This window comes from Rana temporaria, chromosome 1 (genome assembly GCF_905171775.1).
Source record: "Rana temporaria chromosome 1, aRanTem1.1, whole genome shotgun sequence".
Taxonomy (NCBI): Eukaryota; Metazoa; Chordata; class Amphibia; order Anura; family Ranidae; genus Rana; species Rana temporaria.
The window spans coordinates 563,606,719-563,630,810 of record NC_053489.1 but is presented as its reverse complement, the minus strand read 5'-3'; the positions used below and the strand labels follow the sequence as shown (position 1 = coordinate 563,630,810).

The following is a 24,092-nucleotide window of genomic DNA, read 5'->3' as shown; positions in this document are numbered from 1 at the left end:
TCACATTATTTCATAACACTAGGGTGATCCTAGAATTGTGCTAATCGATGCCCATGACTTGGTTGTACATTTCATGCTGGATCTACTTCATTGGATTTGGGTCCATATACACAGTCTTGTTACAGTGAGATCTAGACCCTGTATGTAGGATGGAACAGCCACAAGTCTGGGAACCAAATGTAAAGATCACAAAAGGAAAAAAAGGGAATTAGCGCCACAGATGGATCGCGGTTTATTTTGTTGAAGATTGAAAATTGGATTTTGTTAGGTGGCACAGGCGCATTTGGAGATATTTACATTTGGTTTTTTTCCTTGGACTTTCGTAATTTGGGAATTTTTTTATTTCATATGTTTTTTGTTTTTTAGTTTTTAAGATATGTTTACATGTGCACTTTTTTTGTCAGCACTGATTAGCAGTTAGTTGCAGTTATAAGATTTCCTTTGTAAAGAAATCTTCATATTGTATGTTGTGATATAGATTGAAGCCCTGTACACACGGGCCAGAATGTCATCTCGTCTTGGCAAGAATCTCTTGCCGCCAGAGTGTACAGACACTCCTGCGGTTCTTTTGGAAGGCAAGAACGCGGTGACGTCATTGCGTACAACGAGCATGCGCTTGTCACATTTGATGCCATCTTGCTGCACCCTACCTATACCTAGGAAGCTTCCGCACATGCGTCAAAGTCATTTCGAGCATGTGCGGGTTTCCACGGCGACAGGTAAGTATACATGGGCTCGGGTTTCTCGGCAGGAAAACACTGCCGAGAAAATAAAAAGCAGGTTCTCTATTTTTCTCGTCGAGATTTTAGCCAGTTTTCTCGACGAGAAACCTGAAAGCCTCATACACACGCTCGGTATACTCAGCAAGAAAGCTCTGCCAGCAGTTTTCTTGCTAGTTCTTGCCGAGTAAACAAAGCGTGTGTACGAGGCTTTACACATAAATTTATATTTATATAGACACATAAACTGTATAGTGTGCTAGCACTTGCATTTCACCATATGCACTATAAATATTTGCTGGTATATTTATATAAAAAAAAAATTGAGAAGTCCATCTTTGTTTTTTTACGATTTTAAGAACGGTTCATGCAATTGTGGATTTTCTATAGATTTGCGCTATTTTTTGTCTATTTCAATTTAGCAAAGAAATGGGGACTGACTATTCATGGTGACTATGATGAAGTTATGTTTATATCCACAAATCAATCATACACAGGTAAGTAGCCGTAGAAGACGAGGTGGATCGGTATTGACAATCCCCAAATACTACTGGTAGAAAAGTCCGGTAGAAGCCTCTTGGTCAAATGAGAAGTGATCCAGGAGTCGGTAGACTAGAAGCAATGTCCGATGACACAGGAGAGATGGGGAGACCAGGATATATGGTATTCTTGGACCAGGAATGTCTATGAACAAAGCGCTCCAAACAGAGAACCTCCGCACATTTATAGCCCCTGGGTTACAACCGGGCGGTACAGGTGAACTTAGCGGGAGATCTGGCCTTGATCCCGGCGAGCTCTCCGTGGCAGTGGTTCAGCCGATGGGCTGTTCGGCGGCGGGTGACCTTGCGCATCGGGGCCAAGTCTCAAGGCTGAGGGCGATCTTCTCCTACGGTATCTAGAGTCCTGAGCTTCCATCGGTTCTTCTTCTGGGTTGCGGCGGAAATGCTCGGGGGTCTGAAAGTCTGCATACCAATCCGGAACACGGACGTACGGCAGGTCCAGGTGTTTGCAGAAGGCATCCAAGTCTTCTGGCACTCTCAAGAGGGCCGAACGACCCTGGTGGGTAGCAAGTAGACCGAAGGGGAACTTCCAGCGATAGAAGATGTCCCCATGTTGTGTGAGAAAGTCACAGCGAAAGTCCCGTTAAAAAGCTTTGGTTAGGCTGAGGTGAGACGGAGCTCTCGGGTTAAGCGGCCATAGTCCTTCAAGGCAAACCACGCCCCCCCAGTTTTTTTAAAGGGTCTCGTTAATCTTCCAATGCCATTCTCGGAGGTTTGATTCTTCCATTTCTATCATGCAGCTCATCGGAGCATGGTCCGATAAGGTGAATGATCCAAAGAAAGAATCCTTCAGGGAAGCAACAATGTTTTAACATACTAAAATGTAGTCAATTCTAGTGTATGTTTTGTGTTTTGTGGAGAAAAACGTATAATCCCTGTCCCGTGGATGGATAGTCCTCCAACAATCTATCAGTTGTAAGTCCTGTAGGAGTTTCTTCGCTTTTCTTAATTTTACATATGACAGATGAGAAGTACCTTTTGATGAGCCTAGAATTGGGTCTAAGGCCATATTAAGATCTCCTCCTATCACCAGGATTTCTTCCCTATGTTGATGTACCAATTGAAGTTAAGACTCCAAAGATTTTAACTGATCCTCATTTGATAGATACATATTCACTAGTGTGACCTTTTGTAGGCCCACAGTTTCCTTTACAATGGGTAGACACCCTTCTTCATCCTTAATTACGTTTGATTCCTTCCATGATATTTGCTTTGACAAAATAATCGAGACTCCTTTTGACTTAGAGGTCTGAGATACACTTTGATACACTGTCAGAAATCTACGATTTTTTAATCTTGGAATTTTGACCCTTTTAAAGTGTGTCTCCTGAAGGAAAATGATTTGTGATTTAGATCTACCTAACTCAGCTAAGAGTCTTATCTGTTTTTCTGGGATATTCAGTCCCTTAATATTATATATTACACATATTCCAGTTCATTGAGTAACAGTCCTAATTTCACACAGCACAAAACAAAAAGAGAAATATATAAAAATTCCATCATGGTACACAATATCCTCCTTGTGACATCTTCTATGTATTTAATTACGTGGTTACCCTTCCATCCCCTAGTGATCGTCCCTTATCAACCCCTTGTCTCTTCACTTTCGTGCCTTCTGCATCTATGGTTAAGATCTCCCATTGAGTGCTATATATATATATATATATATATATATATATATATATATATAAATCCTACGACCCCAAAATAAAAAATATATATAAAAAATAAAATCCCTGAGAGGAGGAATCCCATTTCACACAGTTCCAAGTGAGGGTCTTGAAATCACATCATACCTGAGAGGCAGGAGGAGGAGGAGAAGACAAACAAAAAGCACCAATAAAAGAAGAAAATGAAAGGGGGCTCCTCTAGTGCTAATCCGGCAATTTGGCAATTCAAAGGCCTCTAAACCCAAGAACAAGAATAACTCCGGCAATTGCTCTGGGTCATATAGATTAAAGGTATAATTCTCTTTCTTAATTATCAAAAACATTGGGTACCCCATCTATAAGTCGCTCCTCTTGATCGCAGGTGATCCAGCAGTGGTCTTAGCATCCGTCGCCTGTTTTATGTCTGCCGAAATAGGTCAGGGAAGATTTGTATTTATTCCTTATTAAGGTCTCCTGCTCCTTTATGCCATGCAGCTCTTAGTATGTCCTTTATTCTATAAAAATGTACACGGCATAAGACATCTCTGGGCGTTACCTCAGCCGAGTTTCGAACTGTAGGAATCCTATGCACCCGATCCAGTTCAATCTGAGTGTCTGGGGGGTTATCCAACATTTTGTTAAAAATAGAGGTTACCATTTCTCGCAACTCGGATACTATTACGGTTTCTGATCTTCCCCTAATTCGTAAATTGTTCCTTCTGCTTCTATTCTCAGAATCCTCTGCATTAGGTTGTAGTGTTACCAGTCTTTGGTGTTGCATTTTAAATTTTTCCTCCAACCTAACTATACGTGTATTATACGTACTTTGCAGTGTCACCCAGCTGAGCATTTTAAAATCCATTGTCTCTACTTTAGATCGTACCTCTCCTATTTCCTCTCTCAAAGTCCTGTACATTTTAGACACCTCCTCTCAGGTATAAACTTTATTCAGATTTTATTTTTGATTTTTTTTATAACAAATAAACAACAACAAAAACAAAACAGAAAAACAAACAAACATTCAAGGTCAAATCACTGTTCCAAACAGAATCATCATCAGTACATTTGATGCATCAACATCTCATGTTCCCAAAATATTCACAGATACTCAAAATTATATTCAGAAATGTTAAGAAATATTCAGAAATTTTCAGTTATAAACTTTAACCTATGGCTTAACGTCTTACAAATAAAGTGAAATCAAGCAGATGAGGAGTTGATTAAGAGACTTTGCTAAGTTTGATGAAGGAGGTTAGAAAGAAGACTTATACAGAACTCTGGTGGCCAGGCTGTCTGCTCAGTCATCACAGCTGTTTCTATGAAAACAGACAGTTTCTAAAATAATCATTTGACATATGAAGTATATTAGAACATTATATAACTTGCATTATTCAATTAATGAGTAAGACATTGGAAAAGTGACAGGCTGCTTTAAAACTCCAGTTACCAGGCTTCATGCAAATTTGCCACTACAATGCTAATGATTGAATAATGTTATTTAAAACAAAACAAAGACAGGACAGTCAGCAAAATCGTACTTCCGGTTTCAAGAAAAATTACAATTCTCTTTATTGTACAAGGCACTACATAGAGCAATGCTCACATTATGCAGTATTCTGATTGGGTATTGTATTGTGCACATCATCACTACCTCACCAGATATTTATATATATTTTTTTATGTCTGTCTATTTTGATTAAGTACAACTGAATAACAAAACAATGAATAAAATGCTACAGACCTTTACAACTGATGGAGTGCCTGATCCTTTTCCTATTCTAAGTGTAACCAACAATGTATAAAAATGTTGCATTTTTGTGGTCTGAGGTACATGCAATATTGCCCATGGAACAAGGGGGCTTGTAAGGCATCAGGAATTGCATATTGTCTACCTGTCTTTTAACGTCAATAAAATATCCAGTGCCTAGGACAATTTATATTTATTCCCATGTGTCACAATCAGACAGAATGAGCTATTTACAATGAATAACAATTAAAGTATTAGTAAGTTAAGGTTAACACAGTGATGTTGCTTCACAAGGTTTGGGTAGCAGTGCTGGGTGTTCTGTGCTCCAGCTCAACCCACATGCCATCCTGTGGACGCAGAATAAGTTCTCCCACCAGGCAAAGTTCCTCCTTCTTTTGGGTGGCTTTTACGGAAAAGTTTCTCAGGATGGTAGATAGAACAACTTTTTCTTCCATTAAAGCAAATCGTTGGCCTGAAGTTAAAGCAGAGACACAACATATATAAAAAAGTAAGTTACTCAACTACTTCTGGTTTCACATGAATATGCTATCATTATAGGCCCCCAAATTTCACATTATTTCATAACACTAGGGTGATCCTAGAATTGTGCTAATCGATGCCCATGACTTGGTTGTACATTTCATGCTGGATCTACTTCATTGGATTTGGGTCCATATACACAGTCTTGTTACAGTGAGATCTAGACCCTGTATGTAGGATGGAACAGCCACAAGTCTGGGAACCAAATGTAAAGATCACAAAAGGAAAAAAAGGGAATTAGCGCCACAGATGGATCGCGGTTTATTTTGTTGAAGATTGAAAATTGGATTTTGTTAGGTGGCACAGGCGCATTTGGAGATATTTACATTTGGTTTTTTTCCTTGGACTTTCGTAATTTGGGAATTTTTTTATTTCATATGTTTTTTGTTTTTTAGTTTTTAAGATATGTTTACATGTGCACTTTTTTTGTCAGCACTGATTAGCAGTTAGTTGCAGTTATAAGATTTCCTTTGTAAAGAAATCTTCATATTGTATGTTGTGATATAGATTGAAGCCCTGTACACACGGGCCAGAATGTCATCTCGTCTTGGCAAGAATCTCTTGCCGCCAGAGTGTACAGACACTCCTGCGGTTCTTTTGGAAGGCAAGAACGCGGTGACGTCATTGCGTACAACGAGCATGCGCTTGTCACATTTGATGCCATCTTGCTGCACCCTACCTATACCTAGGAAGCTTCCGCACATGCGTCAAAGTCATTTCGAGCATGTGCGGGTTTCCACGGCGACAGGTAAGTATACATGGGCTCGGGTTTCTCGGCAGGAAAACACTGCCGAGAAAATAAAAAGCAGGTTCTCTATTTTTCTCGTCGAGATTTTAGCCAGTTTTCTCGACGAGAAACCTGAAAGCCTCATACACACGCTCGGTATACTCAGCAAGAAAGCTCTGCCAGCAGTTTTCTTGCTAGTTCTTGCCGAGTAAACAAAGCGTGTGTACGAGGCTTTACACATAAATTTATATTTATATAGACACATAAACTGTATAGTGTGCTAGCACTTGCATTTCACCATATGCACTATAAATATTTGCTGGTATATTTATATAAAAAAAAAATTGAGAAGTCCATCTTTGTTTTTTTACGATTTTAAGAACGGTTCATGCAATTGTGGATTTTCTATAGATTTGCGCTATTTTTTGTCTATTTCAATTTAGCAAAGAAATGGGGACTGACTATTCATGGTGACTATGATGAAGTTATGTTTATATCCACAAATCAATCATACTCTAGCAAAAATCTATTCTTTTTTCCTCAGAAGTGAATGGGTCTTCAAAGTGAACACAAGTTCATCTTTTAATTAACATTAACTTTGAAAAAAAATTCGCTCACGTTGCTAATTGAACAGCCTACTAGTAAATTGTCCCCATGTGGAAATCAGAATCTGTGTGTCCTTATAGTCAGAATGTTCAGATCAGCAATTTTCTATACTGGGATATGCAACTTTATGTACAGTACAAGCATGCAAAGCATAATTGTATTTTAATGTGCAGATACTTGGATTCATAAATTGGTGTATCAAAGCTCATTAAGCCTAATTCAAGTTCAAATACTATGTAAGGGAGGGTTTCAGGTTTGTGTAGTTACCGTAGTTCCATATAAAAAAAAAACAATAATGTATGAGTATTTCTGAATATACATGCTTCTAGGAAGTCTTATTTATGAATTTGGCCAGTTTTGGCAACTAGGGTTTTTAAAAAAGTTATTTTAAAAGATAACATCAAGAATGTGTAAAAGGAACCTGTCAGGATATAGTTTGCCAACTTGTTTTTGCTCATCTTCATCCTTACTTCACTTTAAGTAGGTCACTCTCTTGCAACATCTACAGTATATAAACTTCACTGGCTGCATACTTGTTCTAAGTCAGTTACCCACCATGCAGTAAATCAATAATGATGAACATGGAGTCGTTAATTACATGTAGGCATCTTTTTAAAATCTGTTATTAAAATCTTAAATAATAAAATCAGATAAAAAAAAAAAAATTGCATGTAGGCAGCAACAGCACCTATGTTGTATTCCTAACACCCTACCTTTAAACTAGGTATTAGTATATACAAAATTACACTATATTTCTTATATTGTCATACAGTTCTCTTTGCATTTCAAATACTGCTTTTCAATTAAAATGAACTAAAAAAAGACCAATAGCAAAATTGGTAATTTTTGAAAATCATGGACATTTACCCAGAAACAAAATCAGTTACTTGGGGCAGTTGGCAACTATGCGAACAATATTGCAAGTAAAACTTTCATCAGTCATCAATGATTTATTTTCCTGTCCTGGACAATTTACGCCTCAATAATAAAAACTGTGAAATGTAACAGATAAACTACAATAATTACTTGGCTGCAATGGGGCTAATTTTACAAAATAAGTTGAAAATTCACTCTGTCACAGCTGTGTTCTCTTCAAATACTTAAAGCGGGTGTCTTCCGGGTATCACGGCTCCAGCGATGTGAGTGGCCTGAGCCGCGATGTCTCACTCCCACGTGTGCCCACTTCTTTCCAGCAAGGTTCGGCGTCTGCCGGGTCTTAAGCCGAGAATCCCCTGTGTGCATGCACCGCTGCAGTCAGCGGCTCATTGCAAGGGGAATATCTCCTAAACCGTAAAGGTTTATGAGATTTTTTTTACCTACAGGTAAGCCTTATTATAGGCTTACCTGTAGGTAAAAGTCCAAAAATGGACTATACAACCGCTTTAATCATGTGCAAGACCCCTTTCACACTGAGACGCTTTGCAGGCGCTATGCCAAGCGCCTGCAAAGCACCCTGAAAGAGCCACTCTTTTCACTCCAGTGTAAAAGTCCGACGGCCTACACACTGGGCTGGCAGGACGGTAAAAAAAGTCCTGCTAGCCGCATCTTTGAGGTGCTGTAGGAGCGGGGAATACACCACTCCTCAAGCGCCCTTGCCCACTGAAATCAATGGGCATCGCCGACAAACCGCCGACAAAGCGCTGCTGCAGTGGCGCTTTGCGGGCAGTTTTAACTCTTTTTCGGCCACTATCGGTGGTTAAAAGCGCCCCACTTGCGGCCGATTAGCACAGCGAAAATGACGGTAAAGCGCTGCTAAAAAAAAAAGAGCTGGTTTAACGCCGACGTCCCCACCGCCCCAGTGTGAAAGGGCTCTTAGAGATATCAATACTGGAAAAATCTCTGGCACATGACTGGATAATTGGGGTAAATACAGTTTCACTGTACTGTATGAGCATTCCACTTCTTAAGGGCTGTTTATACTTCATTGTATGATCACATGCATGGTAATGTGCAGTATTTTTGCAGGGTAATGTGTTACCAGTAAGACAGCCTATTAATTTTGAATGGGCTGCTCACAGAACACAACACAGTTTTTACAAACATATAGCATTTTTTTTCTATAAAGAGCACCTGAGTGCATTTGGCGCACCACACAGGTGCGTTGGGGTTTCATTCAAAATGAATGGCACCATACAACACACTGTATTATGTTTTAATGTGACTTGTGGTAAGGCATTGTAAAACATAATTTTACCACATTGCCGCAACACATATGTGTAAATGGTACCTTAATAAAGCTATCCCTATGAGTGGAGTCATAGTTTTATCCCAAGTTCTTGTTTCCATACCATATGACAAACACATTTTGCTACATAAGTTCAAAAAACAGTAACATAATTTGGATTCATGTTCTGTAAATCTGCTAACCCTTTCAGCTTACCTATGCAGTTCCTAAGCCCAGCTGAGAAAGGTATATATGCATAAGGATTACGTCCGCTTGAATTCTCAGGAAAAAATCGTTCTGGTCTAAATTCCTCTGGCTCAGGGAAATATTCTGGATCTCGATGCAGCGCGAATGGTACAATTACAACATTTACACCTTTAGGTACATGAAACCCTCCTGGAGCAATAAAACACAGAAAGATAACAAGGTGAAATTTTCTAGGCAAGAAAAAAGTTTCTGGTTACAAAAAATACCAGGCTTTATGCACTGTATAAACATGTCTAAACTGACACGGATCAAGTTGTCATTTTTAATTACATGTGAGTGAAAAGAGACTCTTTTTGGTTAAAACAGTCACCATGAACCGTTCTTCTATTATTCACTAAGGCTTGGTTTACACTTCTGCATGTGGGTGTGGGAATTGCCTGCATCCATCCGCAGTGAAAACACACTGCTCTATGGAAACGTGCAGCATTCTTAAAGGTACAACTCTGCATGTAAAATCCCAGTGTGTCTGCGGGAACAACAGGGAAATCGTTGCATGTAATTTCCCTGTGGTCGTGTCTTTGAAAAAGTGCATGCACCTATTTTTTGTGGAAGCACTTGCATGGCAGCCCATTAATTTGAATGGGCTGTTGTGCCTGTGCAAATGGTCCTCACAACAATGCATAAGTGTGAATCTAGCGTAAATGTCATTCCTGTGTATTTTTATTGCCCACAGCTGCCAATCAGAATTTCTATTCTATTTTCCAGTCTATGAAATGATATCTGATTGACTTCAGGCTTTTGTTAGCTGGACATGTCATTAGAATACTTTTGAATATTAGAAACAAAATGTAATGTATGGTAAATTATGGTAGACACTTGATCATCACACCTATATGAGTTTTTTGGGCATTCCAAGGCTTTCACAATATTGTGTGTCTGGGGGAATTTGTGACCATTCAGTCAGAACAGCATTGTGAGGTCAGGTAATAATTTTGGAGAAACAAAAAAAACCTGGCTCAAAATTAATGTTTCAATTCATCTCAAAGGTGTTGAATAGGGCTGAGGTTGTGGCTTTTTGCAGGCTCTCTGCACTTGAGTTTCATCACACCAAACTGGCCTATGTCTTGATAGCGTTTTTTTCACAGCAGCACAGTTATACTGGAACAAAAACGCACCATCCCTAAACTGTTGATGCAAGTTTTGAAGTGCACAGTTTTTTAAAATATTAGTACTGTAGTAGTAGTTGTTTTTCAGAGTAATCTATCTGACTTTTTTGTTTACTGTTTATTTGCTCCTACTTTGTACATACATACACTTTAAGTTGGCTTTGGACTACTTATCAGGCCTATCAAATGGACAGTCCAACAGCTAACTGAAGGAGATTATTCAGCAGGCTGACAACACTGCTGCTAATTGAAAGGCAGTGTCTTAGCATTATCAGCTTGAAACAGAAGATGCCATTACAGCAGGATCTCTAGGTAAAAAAGCTGCAACAAATTCAAAAATGTAACAATTTTCTTAAGAAAATCCAATATATTGAGGCATGAGGCAAACATACTGAGAAACGAATTTAGGGTTTGCATACACTTTAGCAGCACTAGCATATTTTATTATGCAGCTCGTTTGTGTAGATCACCAAACTTTGCTGTTCTCATATCTGTGTGATCATCCTTGCTAACTGACGCGGCATAGGCAGATCTTTCACCTGTTATTTTTAGAAATCACAGATCTGTCTTATTTAATGTACTCTATTTTCAACTTTCAGTTTGAGACATACAAGGTAAGAGTATACTTAACTCATGCTTCAATGGAAAAATTAGCAATATTAATAAGTCAAAGATGTTTCAGATTTGTGTATTTCAGGCAAGAGCACAATATTTTAGGCATGCGATAATAATAATATTCTCAGAAAGCTTTGTAATCTTACTGATGGTGCAATCTTCAGTGATGGTCCTGGCAAAGAATGGAACTGAAGGGTAAATCCTGAGCGCTTCTTTAACAACTGCTTCAAGATAGCGCAGCTTCTTCAGATCATCCATTGTCACTGGCCGATCAGACTGACCTAAGCATATATAAAAATGTGTCAGAGGGACCTTCTCATTCATCACTTAGATGCTCTCATCAGAGATGTATTTTAACCAACAAACTTGCATATTTGAAAATGTGTGTAGAGCACCTCCAAAAGAGTCACTGGTAGTTTGGGCTTATTTCCTCCCTTTAGCGCACACAGCCAGGCACATTTTTGGCAGTCTTTCTGGCATAAGTCTAGGTTTTTTTTATGTATTTTTATTGGGAACTATGAACTTGGATGGGGATAGAGAGCATGGGGTAGACAACTGTAGAAATTGAACAACTTGAGGACTGCTAAATGTATGGCTGTATTTTTCCAACCTTTAAAATCTGTACAGCTCCAGCTGCATTTGTACAACACTTGACAGTATTCCACCCCGTTTGGCTGTACTTGCACAACTTCTGGCTGCACTTCTCCCAACAAAAAGTCCCAAAGAATGTCTATGCTACCTGTGATCTGTCCTTTTCTAGAGACTAAAGCACCACACAGTCATTCTTGCAGTACTGGGGTCTTGTACTCATTTGTAATCAATTGCTTCCTGCTGATATCCGCTAGGCACTTTCCCCGTGAGGGAGATGAAGACTTACTCAGCCTGTAGGGCTCTCTCCCACAATTTCCTTCCTGGCTCTCCTCCCATTAGCTTTCTTTTGACTCATTGGATTCTTGGGATGCTCTGTATATTGCCCCTCCCGCTAAACTGGCTTCTGCCCAGGAGGGCAATGCTCCTCAACAGGGGTCTCCTCCAGGCTGGACCCTGGATTGCTGCCTTACACCAGTATGCTGCAATCTCCCGCTTGACACTTGACAGGCTCAGCTCAGACTATTTATGGGCTCTTCCCCTACCTTCTCGGCACATCTCCCCAGGGATTGGCTGTAATGCCATAAAAATTCAGACTGCAGCCTCTGCTTTCTATCCCACTATGTTCCAGAAATCTCTGGAATACAGGAAGTAGCAGAGCAGCAGCCCGCAAAAACCTGAGCAGCCCTAACCAATCAACCCCTGCTCCACTGATTACATTGAAGCCAAACTAAATTTGCCTAGCATTCTTCCTTAAATCTAGGAGGGTGCTAAATGTGCAATGACTAAATTTCCGGTATTATTTTTAAGACCAAGAGTTTTTTTTTTTGGACAGATTAGGCATACCTCCCAAATTTTTGAGATGGGAACGAGGGACACCTATTAGAAAAGTATGTAGGCCAGTGTTTCTCAACTCCAGTCCTCAAGGTGCCCTAACAGGTCAGGTCTTAAGGATTTCTCATGATGGGAACAGGATGAAACAGCTGTGGTAATTACTGAGGCCTCGTACACACGACCGAGGAACTCGGCGGGTGAAACACATCGTTTTCCTCGTCGAGTTCTTGTTAGGCTTGTCGAGGAACTCGACGAACCAATTTTCTCTATTCCCGTCGAGGAAAAAGAGAACATGCTCTCTTTTTGGCTTGTCGAGTTCCTCGACAGTTTCCTTGCTGAAAAATGTACACACGACTTGTTTCCTCGGCAAAAAAAATCTCCCACCAAGTTTCTTGATGGATTCTGCCGAGGAAACCGGTCGTGTGTACGAGGCTTAAGGCAGTGAAACTGATCAATTCACCTGTGCAAAATAATGGGAAGCCTGAAAACATGAACTGTTGGGGCGCCTTGAGGACTGGAGTTGAGAAATACTGATGTAGGCACATACCCCTGCCATGTCCCCTTAAAGCGGATGTCCGGCCAAAAAAAAATATTAAAAGCCAGCAGCTACAAATACTGCAGCTGCTGACTTTTAATATTAGGACACTTACCTGTCCTGGAGTCCAGCGCCATCCGCAGCAGAGGACGAGCGATCGCTCGTCACTCTGCTGCCCCCCGCCATCCACTGTGAGGGAACCAGGAAGTGAAGCGCTCCGGCTTCACTGCCTGGTTCCCTACGGCACATGCGCGAGTCGCTCTGCGCCCGCCGATTTGCTACCGCTGTGTGCTGGGAGCCGAGTGTTCCCAGCACACAACGGGGGGGCGACAGGATGTGATGCAATGCCCGTCTTTTGCCTGTGAATGCTGGGCCGGAAGTGGGTGCAAATACCTGTCTTTAGACAGGTATCTGCACCTCCCTCCCCCTGAAAGGTGTCAAATGTGACACCGGAGGGGAGGAGGGTTCCAATCAGCGCGAGTTCCACTTTAGGGTGGATCTCCGCTTTAAAGGAGAATTGTACAAAAGAATTTCGTTAAACCCATAAGTGCTTTTTTTTTAACACTACTATTCCTTTATACTGGCCTTTGAAATTTACAAATGCAGCCATTTAGAATTTGGATGAAAGGTTTAGGACTGGGAAACACTTTTGGAAAGTTAAATAGTGCATTTTACATAGAACTATATAGATCAGACCAAAATGAGGGACAAAGAAGGAGGAAAGAGGGACAGGGGGGGGGGGGCATTGTTCCAAATAAGGGACAGTCCCATCATGACTTTTTTTTGCAATTTGTATCACATTAGATAGATTTATTCACTTCCTGCCATGTAAATACTACAAGAAGCAAGACAAAATATTTCCAAAGTGAGGGAAATCCTCAAGGAACTACAAAATATGTCATTGCCCCCTTTATTCTTGTTCCAGTAGCAACTCAAATGTTTGTGATTTTCCTCAGTTTCAGTTCTTGTAACAATGGCTGCTAGGACAAAAAAAGGAGGGTAAGTTTCCCCATGTGATAAGGTTGTTTCCCTACTTGCCCGACCTTAAAAAAAAAGGGGGGGGGGGTTCTATTTTCAAATACACTCTGTATCTTAAAAAGAACCAATTCATTTGTGGGAGCGTTTTAGTGAAAATTGGTTTGGAAGAGGCATTTTTTTATGTTAAATTAATTGATCTGCTTATGTACCAGGTGTTTGATGGGTTCACAGTGACCATTGAACACAGTTCATGAATATATCAAATAATGAAAAATTAGGTAAATCTGACTATATTTGCTACAATCTCATAAACTATATACATGGATTTGGGTGATTCAAACTGAGCACATGATGAGAAAATGCCTAGGCAGAGGTTAGAGGTCTTGAGAAAACAAACATGCCGATTACTTTTTTTTTAGATAAAAATCTATTCTTAGTACAATACCCCCACACGCAGGTGCCCATGTCTAATTTGCAAACTAATTCCACTACATGTGTTTGTTATAGGAGTGTTCTTGCTGTACAGCTTCTGCTGGAATAATATATTTAAGCTGCTACGAGCCATGCTGTCATCCTTACAATATTGCAGGTCTTACCAAAAGTCTCATCCAGCTCTTTATGCACCTTTGCCTGGATTTCTGGGTGGGATCCCAATAAAAATAAGGACCAGTTTAGAGCAGCAGCAGTTGTATCATGACCCTAAAGATTAAAATCTGTTAATACAGTGTGTCATTAATACTGTATAATATACCGGTAACTGAAATATTAGTACATTTTTTAAATAAAGCACATGCTATACTTTGTGACAGCTGTTTGTCTAGCATAGTGAAATATCTTGAAAAAAATGTTTAATTTATTAAAAAATGTTAATTATTAAAACAAACAAAAATCTTTTAGTTTGCTGCAGTATTTTTGCACTTAGCAGTCAGTAGCTAAAATTATCTATTCTCAATGCATTTTTTTAACAACAACCATATATGGGTTCTGTAAGTCTGTTCAAAAATAGTGAAAAATAGTGAAAAATATGAAAAATTGTTTGACAGGAAGAACATGTTGCCTTTTATGATGCACAAAGAGAAGGCATTTGAAGCTCCATATTTATTTAACCGGTTCCTGACTGGCTTATGCAGATATACTGCGACGGAATGGCTCTCCTGGACGAAATCCTGTACGAGTACGTCCTTCTCTTTTTTGGCCTCAGGCACGATTGCTGCCAGCCATGCGCGATCGCGTGCACAAGCGCCAGCACGGGGATTTGTGTGTGTAAACACACAAATTCCTGTGCTGTCAGGGAAGAGGAAACATATTGTTTGTTCCTACTAAGTAGGAAAAACAATATGTCTCCTCTCCTAGTAGCTCCCATCCCCACACAGTTAGAACACACTGAGGGAACACACAGTTAACCCCTTGATCGCCCCCTAGTGTTAACCCCTTCCCTGCCAGTGACATTTACACGGTAATCAGTGTATTTTTATAGCACTGATCACTGTATAATTGTCAATGGTCCAAAACATTTGTCTGTCCCAAAGTTGCAGTACCGCTAAAAATCGCAGATCTCCGCCATTACTAGTAAAAATAAATAAATAATAAAAATGCAATTTCCTATAGTTTGTAGATGCTATAACTTTTGCGCAAACCAATCAGTATATGCTTATTGCGATTTTTTCTTTACCAAAAATATGTAGAAGAATATATATTGGCCTAAACTGATGAAGAACTTTTTTTTTTTAAATTGGGAATATTTATTATAGCAAAAAGTAAAAAGGTGTTTTTTTTTCAAAATTGTTGTTCTTTTTTTGTTTATAGCGCAAAGAATTAAAACCGCAGAGGTGATCAAATACCACCAAAAGAAAGCTCTATTTGTGGGAAAAAAAGGAAGCAAATTTTGTTTGGGTACAGCATTGCACAATTGTCAGTTAAAGCGACGTAGTGCCAAATTGTAAAAAGTGCTCTGGTCAAATCATGGGTGACTGCCGGATCGGTATCTATGTAATATTATAAGTGACAATGGCTTTGGCAATTGGGGCCCCTGTGTGCTCGGGAGATAAATTGCTGCCACTTTACAGCGAGGCGAGGTTTCCTCACCTACCCCAGTTCACGTGAGCCGATACCTTTTCCTGCCAGCCTCCTCTCACCCCAAATTCTTGAAGGTCGACTGCTAGAGTCACAGGCTGTGCTGAATGTAGCTCCAGCGCCTCCTGGACCCTCATGGACCCCCCCATTATGATTGGTACCTCCCAGCCTGAACTATTTTTAGGTTAGAATTACATTGCAGGGTCTGACTTTGCCTATTACTCTTGGACAATCTAGGTATTATTACTGTCTTGTTTTTACTTTTGTACTGTGCTGAACCTTTGCTGGTTTGTCTTACTTTATGTATTGTTTTCTTTTTGTTTCAATAAAACGTTTCTGTTAAAAAAAAAAAAAGTGCCCTGGTCAGGAAGGGGGTAAAATCTTCCCGGGCTGAAGTGGTTAAAGAAACCTGGGAGCTGCCAGTGCTGACTTGTTTGTAGTTGCGTGGGGGGCACACCTTCATCCTTATTTTAACCTCCCTGGCGGTATGATTATTTCAGATTTTAGGTGCTGAAAGCGGTACCATTATTTTGCATGGAAATCTGGCGTTTTACATTGTAGGCCTGCAATTGTTAGGAATAACTCACTTAAATCTGTCCAAACAAGAGTCTAGTAGACATCCCGGGTATAATAAAATTTGAAAAACAAAATTTATAAATTATAATATAATAAATAACTATAAATAATTATTACAAACAATAATATAATTATAATAAAAATTATTCAATAATGTAATCAAATCAAAAATACTGAAATTTGCTCAGTTGCAAAATTGTCGCTATCATTACTTTTATTTTTTGATAACGAATTTCCCCACAAATCGCTATCGCTCAATTCTGCAAGTTTTTATAATTTATTATCGCTGTTTTCTAGCTGGTCTAAAACCACTTTTGACATAAAGGGACACTTTTTGGTTGCTTTGGACAATCTCTAGTTTCCAGGCAGAAAGAACAGTTTTTATTATATAAAAGTGCATGTAGGACACTGGGCAGACCACTAGGGACAAAGGAGGTGTGTATTTTTTACATACAGTACTGTAATCTATAAGATTACAGTATACTGTATATAATGTGTTTAATAACTTTTTTGAATTTGGCGCCGATCTCCGCCCCCGTGCGTCGTAACGTCGCAGGGAACGGAGCTCGGCGGCACACAGGCACTGTGTGAATCGAGCGAGGACACCGCTCGATCACACAGCGGAGAGGCATCGCAGGATCCAGGGACAAGGTAAGTAATTCCCTGCCTGTGGATGCTGCAAGGCGATCCTGAGTCTGGATCGGGGTTACCGCTTTTGGTTCTGAAATTCCACCCCGAGCCAGACTCGGGAATATCGCCAGGGGGGTTAATACAATTTTTTTTAAAACAAGTAAGCCATTGCAGCTTTTCTTTTTACACCCTGACAGAATCCTTTTAATATTAACAGGGCAGCCATCAGAAATTTTGGGGCCCCTTACACAGCTTTGGGCCTGACCACCAACATTCCCCAGGGCCCACCCACTTCAGGATACATTGTATAGACTGGAGGGATGGATGGTGCTGGGCTTGGGTAGGGGTGCATTGTGGAGACTGGAGCTCAAATCTTTTGGGGGGGGGGGGGCGCAAACAAACTGATTTTTTTTTTTTTTTTAAAACATCAATTGCAGCCACTGTGCCCATCAAACGCAGCTAGGGTGCCCATTAAATGCTGCCAGGGTGCCCATCATATGCTGCCACTATGCCAAATGCTGCCAGTGTGCCCATCAAATGCTGCCACTGTGCCAAATGCTGCCAGTGTGCCCATTAAATGCTGCCAGGGTGACCATCAAATGCTGCCACTGTGCCAAATGCTGTCAGTGTGCCCATCAAATGCTGCCAGTGTGCCCATTAAATGCTACCAGTGTGACCCCCGCCCGCTCGCCATCTGCCTGGCACTTACCCTGTCTTGGTGGGGCAGCGGGTGATGGTGATGAGCGGGATCCTTCATGTGTCCTGCGGGCACTTCTCATCTCCGACTCCCGTCCTGTCAGGCGTCCAATAGAGGCACCTGTTGTTTCAGCCAATCAGGTGACAGGGTAGCCAGACCCGGTGCACCTGATTGGCTGAGAGGTGTGTCAGTGTTAGGGAAGCGATGAATAAGGGGTGGCAGCAGCGACCATAGATAGATTCATGCAATGCAAGAATCTGTCTATGTAAGAGAGCAGTAGAGGGGGGGGCGAGCGGAGGAGGAGGGGCGGGGGTCCTACGCCCTTTATGGACGCACCGCCACTGGAGTGGAGGAATGGTCGGATGGTGCTAGGTGGGGATAAAGATGATGGAGATGCATTGTGAGAATGGATGAGGATGACTCTGGGTAGGGATGAGAGTTACATAGTGAAGAGGCTCTCCAAAATGTAACTCATCTCCACCCAGAGTCATCTTCATACATTTTCACAATGCAACACAATTATGCCAGCTTGTCAGCCTCAGGGTGTCCCATCCAAGAATACATAGATTAAATAAAGTCTAAAGCAAATCTTCAGGCAGCACAGGGGGGCAAAATAGCATGCATACATTTTTTGTGACTTACCCACCACGCTGCACTCTCGTATATATCTGCATGCACCTGTTATGGCTATAACCATGTGCACTGTCGAAGAGCTGGCCACACCCCCTACCCCTGTCCCAGCCAATCACATTTCAAGCAAAGCTAGAAGCAGCCAGCAGGCTCTGCCTCTGCAGGGAATGGAAGAGGAGCAAACGAGCGTTGGCCGCGATCACTGAGGGTGTAACTACTAGTCTGAAAGATGTCGGGAGCTCGGGCAACGGTCCTATTGAATTACATAGCTGATAGCTGCAGAATCCTGATGCTTTCTTCCTCGTAAACCAGATACGGGGGGGGGGGGCTCCTGGTAAAAGTAGATGGAGGCTTGTTTGTGATTCTCTGTAGCGGCGGGCACCACGCAAATTAGCGGCAGAGCTGGTAAAGGATTAATTTTGTGTGCTGATGTAGGGAGAGCGGCCCCTGGGTACGCTCAGGCCCCTTACATCTGTACTGCCTGTACAGCCTGATGGCAGCCTTGAATATTAAAATATTGCAATAAAACACTGGCTCACAGATATAGAGAATACAACTGTAGCATCGCCTCAAGCAACACAGTGATGCCTAGTGGCATTCATCTGGTGGCAGGCAGTGTAGCAAGTGGCATTCATCTGGGGGCAGGCAGTGTGGCAAGTGGCATTCATCTGGTGGTAGGCAGCGTGGCAAGTGACAAACTGTATCTAATGGCAGATGACGTGGCAAGTGACACACTCGGGGCTCCCACTGATTCTGCATTATGGTGAGTTGAACTATTTCATTTTATATCACAAAGTAGTAATAGAAATAATGCGCTTCAATCATCCTGACACCATAACAACCATGGTGCCGTAATGATTGAAGTGTCAACACCAGCTAATGATCCGATAAATTGCCCGTGAAAAATCGCTTACCCCCCCATGCACGCCCCCAACCCAAACCCCACCGTGCCTTGGCACAATTTTTGTCGATGTAGCCGGTCCCCGGTGTCAAAAAGGTTGGGGACCGCTGCTCTATAGGATTTAGATCTTGAATAATTTCTGGCCAGTTCAGTACTCTCCAGCGCTTTGTCTTACACCATTTCTGGGTGTTTTTTGATGTGTGCTTTGGGTCACTGTCCTGCTGTAAGACCCATGACCTCTGTCGGAGACCCAGCTTTCTGACACTGGGCCCTACATTGCACCCCAGAAATCTTTGGTAATCTTCAGATTTTATAATGCAATGCACACAGTCAAGACATCCAGTGCCTGAAGGAGCAAAGCAACCCCAAAACATCAGTGAACCTCCAACATGTTTAACTGTAGGGACTGTATTCTTTTCTTTCGTCCACGTCCAGGGAGATTAGCTACAGTGCCATGGGCTATAAACTTTTTGAAAATATTGCGCAGAGTGCACAGGAATATTAACCACTACAGCCCTGGAAGGTTTTACCCCCTTCCTGATCAGTGCACTTTTTACAATTTGGCACTGCGTCTACAAACTATGGGAAACTATGGGAAAGATTTATGGCATTTTTATTATTTATTTTTTTACTAGTAATGGCGGTGATCTGCGATTTTTTGCGGTATTGTGACGGACAGATCGGACACTTTTGACACATTTTTGAGACCGCTGACATTTATATAGCGATCAGTGCTATGAAAATGCACTGATTACTGTGCAAATGATACTGGTAGGGAAGGGGTTAACACTAGGGGGCGATCAAGGGGTTAAATGTGTGTTCCCTCACTGTGTTCTAAATGTATGGGGATTAGACTGAGTAGGAGAGGAGACATATCGCTGTTCCTACTTACTATGAACAAACAACATGTCTCCTCTCCTCTACACACACAAATCCCTGTGCTGGTGCATCGTGCATGTGAGGCCGGCGGCGATCGCCACGTGCATCAGGTCACCTGCCGTGCAGTGAGCGCACGTGCATCCCTCCAGTGGTGTGCCTGTGCCCTCTGGTGGCTTTTTAAAGGAACCCCTTACCCGTACGGGTTTTCGCGCAGGGGAGCCATTCTGCCCCCGTAAATACATGTGAGCTGGAGATGAACTTGTAACCTTGAGATTGGCAATGCTTTTCCACACTTTTTGTTTTCAAATCCTCAGACAATTCTTTGCTGCTCTTTCTCTTCACTATGCTCCGTGTTGCACACAGAAACACAAAAGAAAGGTTAGTTAAATTTTTCACCATTTTAAGTGGTTCCCGGTGTGATTTCTATATCACAGCACCTGTTAATTGATACAGGTGGATTTAATTACAAATCGCAAACTTGGAATGCAATTATGTCTTACAATTTTGAGAAGTTTATTTTTGGAGTTTTGTGTGGATTGTGTCAGATTTGGCTTTTAGTTTCTCCACTTTTTTTGTGGGAAATAAGTATGAGAATGTCTAAACATTTGTAATTGCAACCATTTTCTGGACGAAGTGGTGCATTATCTGACAGAAATCCAGGGGTGCCAATATTTTTGGGCATTACTGTATATGGGTTAATTTAACCACTTGCCGACCGCCGATGTACATCGACAGAATGGCATGGCTGCGCATATTAGCGTACAGGTACATCCCCTTTAATATGCACAGCCATGGGTCGGGTACTCTGTGACAAAAAATAAAACGTAAATTTTGTTTAGGAGCCATGTTGCACAACCACGCAATTGTCAGTTAAAGCGACGCAGTGCCAAATCGCAAAAAGGGGCCTGGTCCTTTAGCAACAAAATGGTCCAGGGCTTAAGTGGTTAATAAAGGCATTTAGACTATTCACTTCTCAAGGAAGTTGCAATTCTTTACAAAGTGAAATTTTGACACATTCTCTAAGCTTTGGCGAAAACTCCCTTGCAAAGTGTAGCTATCCTTGCAAAGTGAACAGCCCTTTAGTAAATCAATCTCAACGTATACAACACTGTTGTCAGCCTTGCCTAAGCTCTTCCCTCCTGCACTATGGCTGCACATCCCCTTCTCTTGATTGTTGAAAATCTAAGTGCTTGTTCCCTGCTGCTTCTTTTCCCTGACCACAATTTTGGTGTAACAATGACAGTGTTGTCAGCCTACTAGAAAATTAGGAGCTCTCTGCATTCCTGATATCTTTCTTACATCTGATGTTTTGGTATTTGCAGCATTTTTAAAAACAAATATTGTGGATTTTGCTCACACATACATTTAAAAATGTTTTTTAACCAAAATCCCAAGTGTTTCTAGCACATATCATACAAAGTGGTACAGAATGGTGAAAATGGATGTGCACAAAAATCAAAGGGACCTCTGGATAACTTTTAAACTAGTGCAAAATTATGATTTTGTCATTTTGTCCCTGTATAGAACAAGGTTCATAAAACCAATATGATGAAACTTCCGTATTCAGCAGTGCAAAACATTTAATTCCAACAGCCAGAAAGAAAGGTAACTATTGAGGGTTAAAAAATGGCAAGTAATAAACTACCTCAAACATGAAGGTGTCAACTTCTTCACGGATGTCCTTGTGGCTCAAAGTATGACCAGCCTCATCTGTCACTTTAAGAAGCATATCCAAGAAGGCACTTCTCTTTTTGGGTTTTTTCAATTCTGCACTACCATTGGTAGATGCTTCAGCATTTTTTAATTCTTGTGCTCTTTCTAAAATGGTCTGTGGATAAGAAAACATAAACCAGTGTTTCTACACATATAAAAACACCTGCCTTTTTTACTCCTCCCTCACAACGCAATTCCCCAAAATATACAGTATATAAAAAAATGTATCATTAGACATCTGATAAATTTGGCTAAGGCCTGTATTCCTGACTGCTGGTGAAAAGATTCCCTTCCATACATCCAAATGTGGCATAACAAAGTGGAAAACGTAAGTAGGATCTAAGACTTACTCCATTCCCCAAAATATTACTCTGGACACATTCCATTAAACTTGTTGGCTCTGCACATGTACATATTCTGGGAGGAAGGGAAACAGTTGTTAGCTGGGATGAGTGAGTGTGGTTTGTTCACTACAGTATCTCTCTATTATGCCTATCACAGTTTAAAAGTATTGTAAAGGGAAAATATATATACATTTTTTTAAATAACACACATGGTATATTTACCTGCTCTGTTTTCCACATTCCCTGATTCTCCTTTTATTGGTGCTCCTGGCACCATCCCTTTGTTGAATGCCCCCATAGCAAGGCGCTTGGCTCCCACTCCTGCCTATGAGCTAGTGAAGTGAAAGCAGTGATACAGAATTGGGCTCAAGTAAGTATAGGTAGGGGCTTGATGGGAGGATGGAGCTGCATAAAATGCATTAGGATAAAAAACCTTCTGCCTTTAGAACCAGTCCCCTCAGTGGTCTTCATTCCTGTTCTCACCCCAATTTTCTTTCTCTCTCCCTTTTCCCTTTTTTTTTTATACTCACAAGCTTCTTCCCCTTTATTTATAATATAGTTACATAGTTGGTGAGGTTGAAAAAAGATGCAAGTACATCCAATCCAACCTGTGTGTGTGCTTATATGTTAATAGTACATTGTAGATCCCTGTATGTTGTGGTCCATCTAATAGGTCTTTGAAATTATCGAGGCACCCCGCTGAAACCACTGCTTGTGGAAGCGAATTCCACATCCTTACCGCTCATATAGTAAAGAAGCCTCTACGCAGTTTAAAGCGACGTACTAACCGCAGGTCCCCGCAGAGTGGACTCCCGGAAGTGGGTGCAAATACCTGTCTTAGACAGGTATCGGCACCCCCCTCCCCCCTGAAAGGTGCCAAATGTGACACCGGAGGGTTCCAATGAACTTTAGGGTCGAGCTCCGCTTTAAGGTTAAACTCTTCTAATTTTAGTGATTGGCCAGGTGCTGCGGAAAAGTTTTTTCCTATGCTAGAGTCACCAGAAAAGTATTTGTACATTGAAATCATATCCCCTCTCAAGCGTCACTTCTCCAGAGAGAATAAGTTCAATGCTTGTAGTCTTTCCCCATAGCTGAGATCCTCCAGTTCCTTTATTAGCTTTTTTGCCCTTCTCTGGACACTCCAGTTCCAGCACATCCCTCCTGAGGACTGGTGCCCAGAACTGGACAGCATACTCCAGGTGTGGCTGTAGAATGGGAGAATTATCATTTTATCTCTGGAGTGAATCCCCTTTTTAATGCATGCCAATATCCTGTTGGCTTTGCTTGCAGCAGGTTGGCATTGCATGCCATTTCTGAGCCTGTCATCTACTATGACCCTTTTTCATCCTAGATTCCGCCAGAGGTTCTCCCCCTAGTGAGTAGATTGCATTCATATTTTTGGCATCCAAATGCATTACTTTACATTTTTTACATTAAACTGGATGTAAACCCCCCCAAAAAAAAATTTTATGTCACAATGTAGAGTATAAGATTTCCTATCATATGTGCCCAGTCTTGCCACACAGAGTTAATCCAGCGCTGAGTAATCCTCTTTTATTGTTCAGTGAAAATTAACAGAATTCCAGATAAAAACTTGCCAAATTATAAAGTCTGTTTCTCTGTTCTTGCTTTGTGTTACAGGTTATTTACATATCTAGAGCTTGGACATGTTTATCATATGTTATGTTATGTTATGCTTATCATAATATGAGGTGATCCAAAGTTCATTGTATATTACCAGGATATGTAAATAACCTGTAACACAAAGCAAGAACAGAGAAACGGACTTTATAATTTGGCAAGTTTTTATCTGGAATTCTGTTCATTTTCACTGAACATTAAAAGAGGATTGCTCAGCGCTGGATTAACTCTGTGTGGCAAGACTGGGCACAGATGATAGGGAATCGTATACTCTACATTGTGACATCAAAAACAAAAAAACAATTTTTTGGGTTTACATCCACTTTAAACCTCATTTGCCATGTAGTTGCCCACCCCATTAATTTGTTTAGAT

The 24,092-nt window shown here is 41.0% G+C and overlaps 1 protein-coding gene across 1 annotated transcript in view; it reads right to left on the bottom strand.

Moving 5' to 3' along the window:
• Window positions 1-4,471: 4,471 nt before the first annotated feature.
• Window positions 4,472-24,092, bottom strand: part of LOC120921880 (cytochrome P450 4V2-like) — a 73,038-nt gene continuing 53,417 nt past the window's right edge. Inside the window, exons 7-11 of the mRNA XM_040334375.1 lie at window positions 21,667-21,849; window positions 14,232-14,334; window positions 10,847-10,981; window positions 8,929-9,108; window positions 4,472-5,147 (exon numbers count right to left, since the gene is read on the bottom strand). Coding sequence (XP_040190309.1) covers window positions 4,963-5,147; window positions 8,929-9,108; window positions 10,847-10,981; window positions 14,232-14,334; window positions 21,667-21,849 — 786 coding nt within the window. The 3' untranslated portion in view covers window positions 4,472-4,962. The remainder of the gene's footprint in view (window positions 5,148-8,928; window positions 9,109-10,846; window positions 10,982-14,231; window positions 14,335-21,666; window positions 21,850-24,092) is intronic.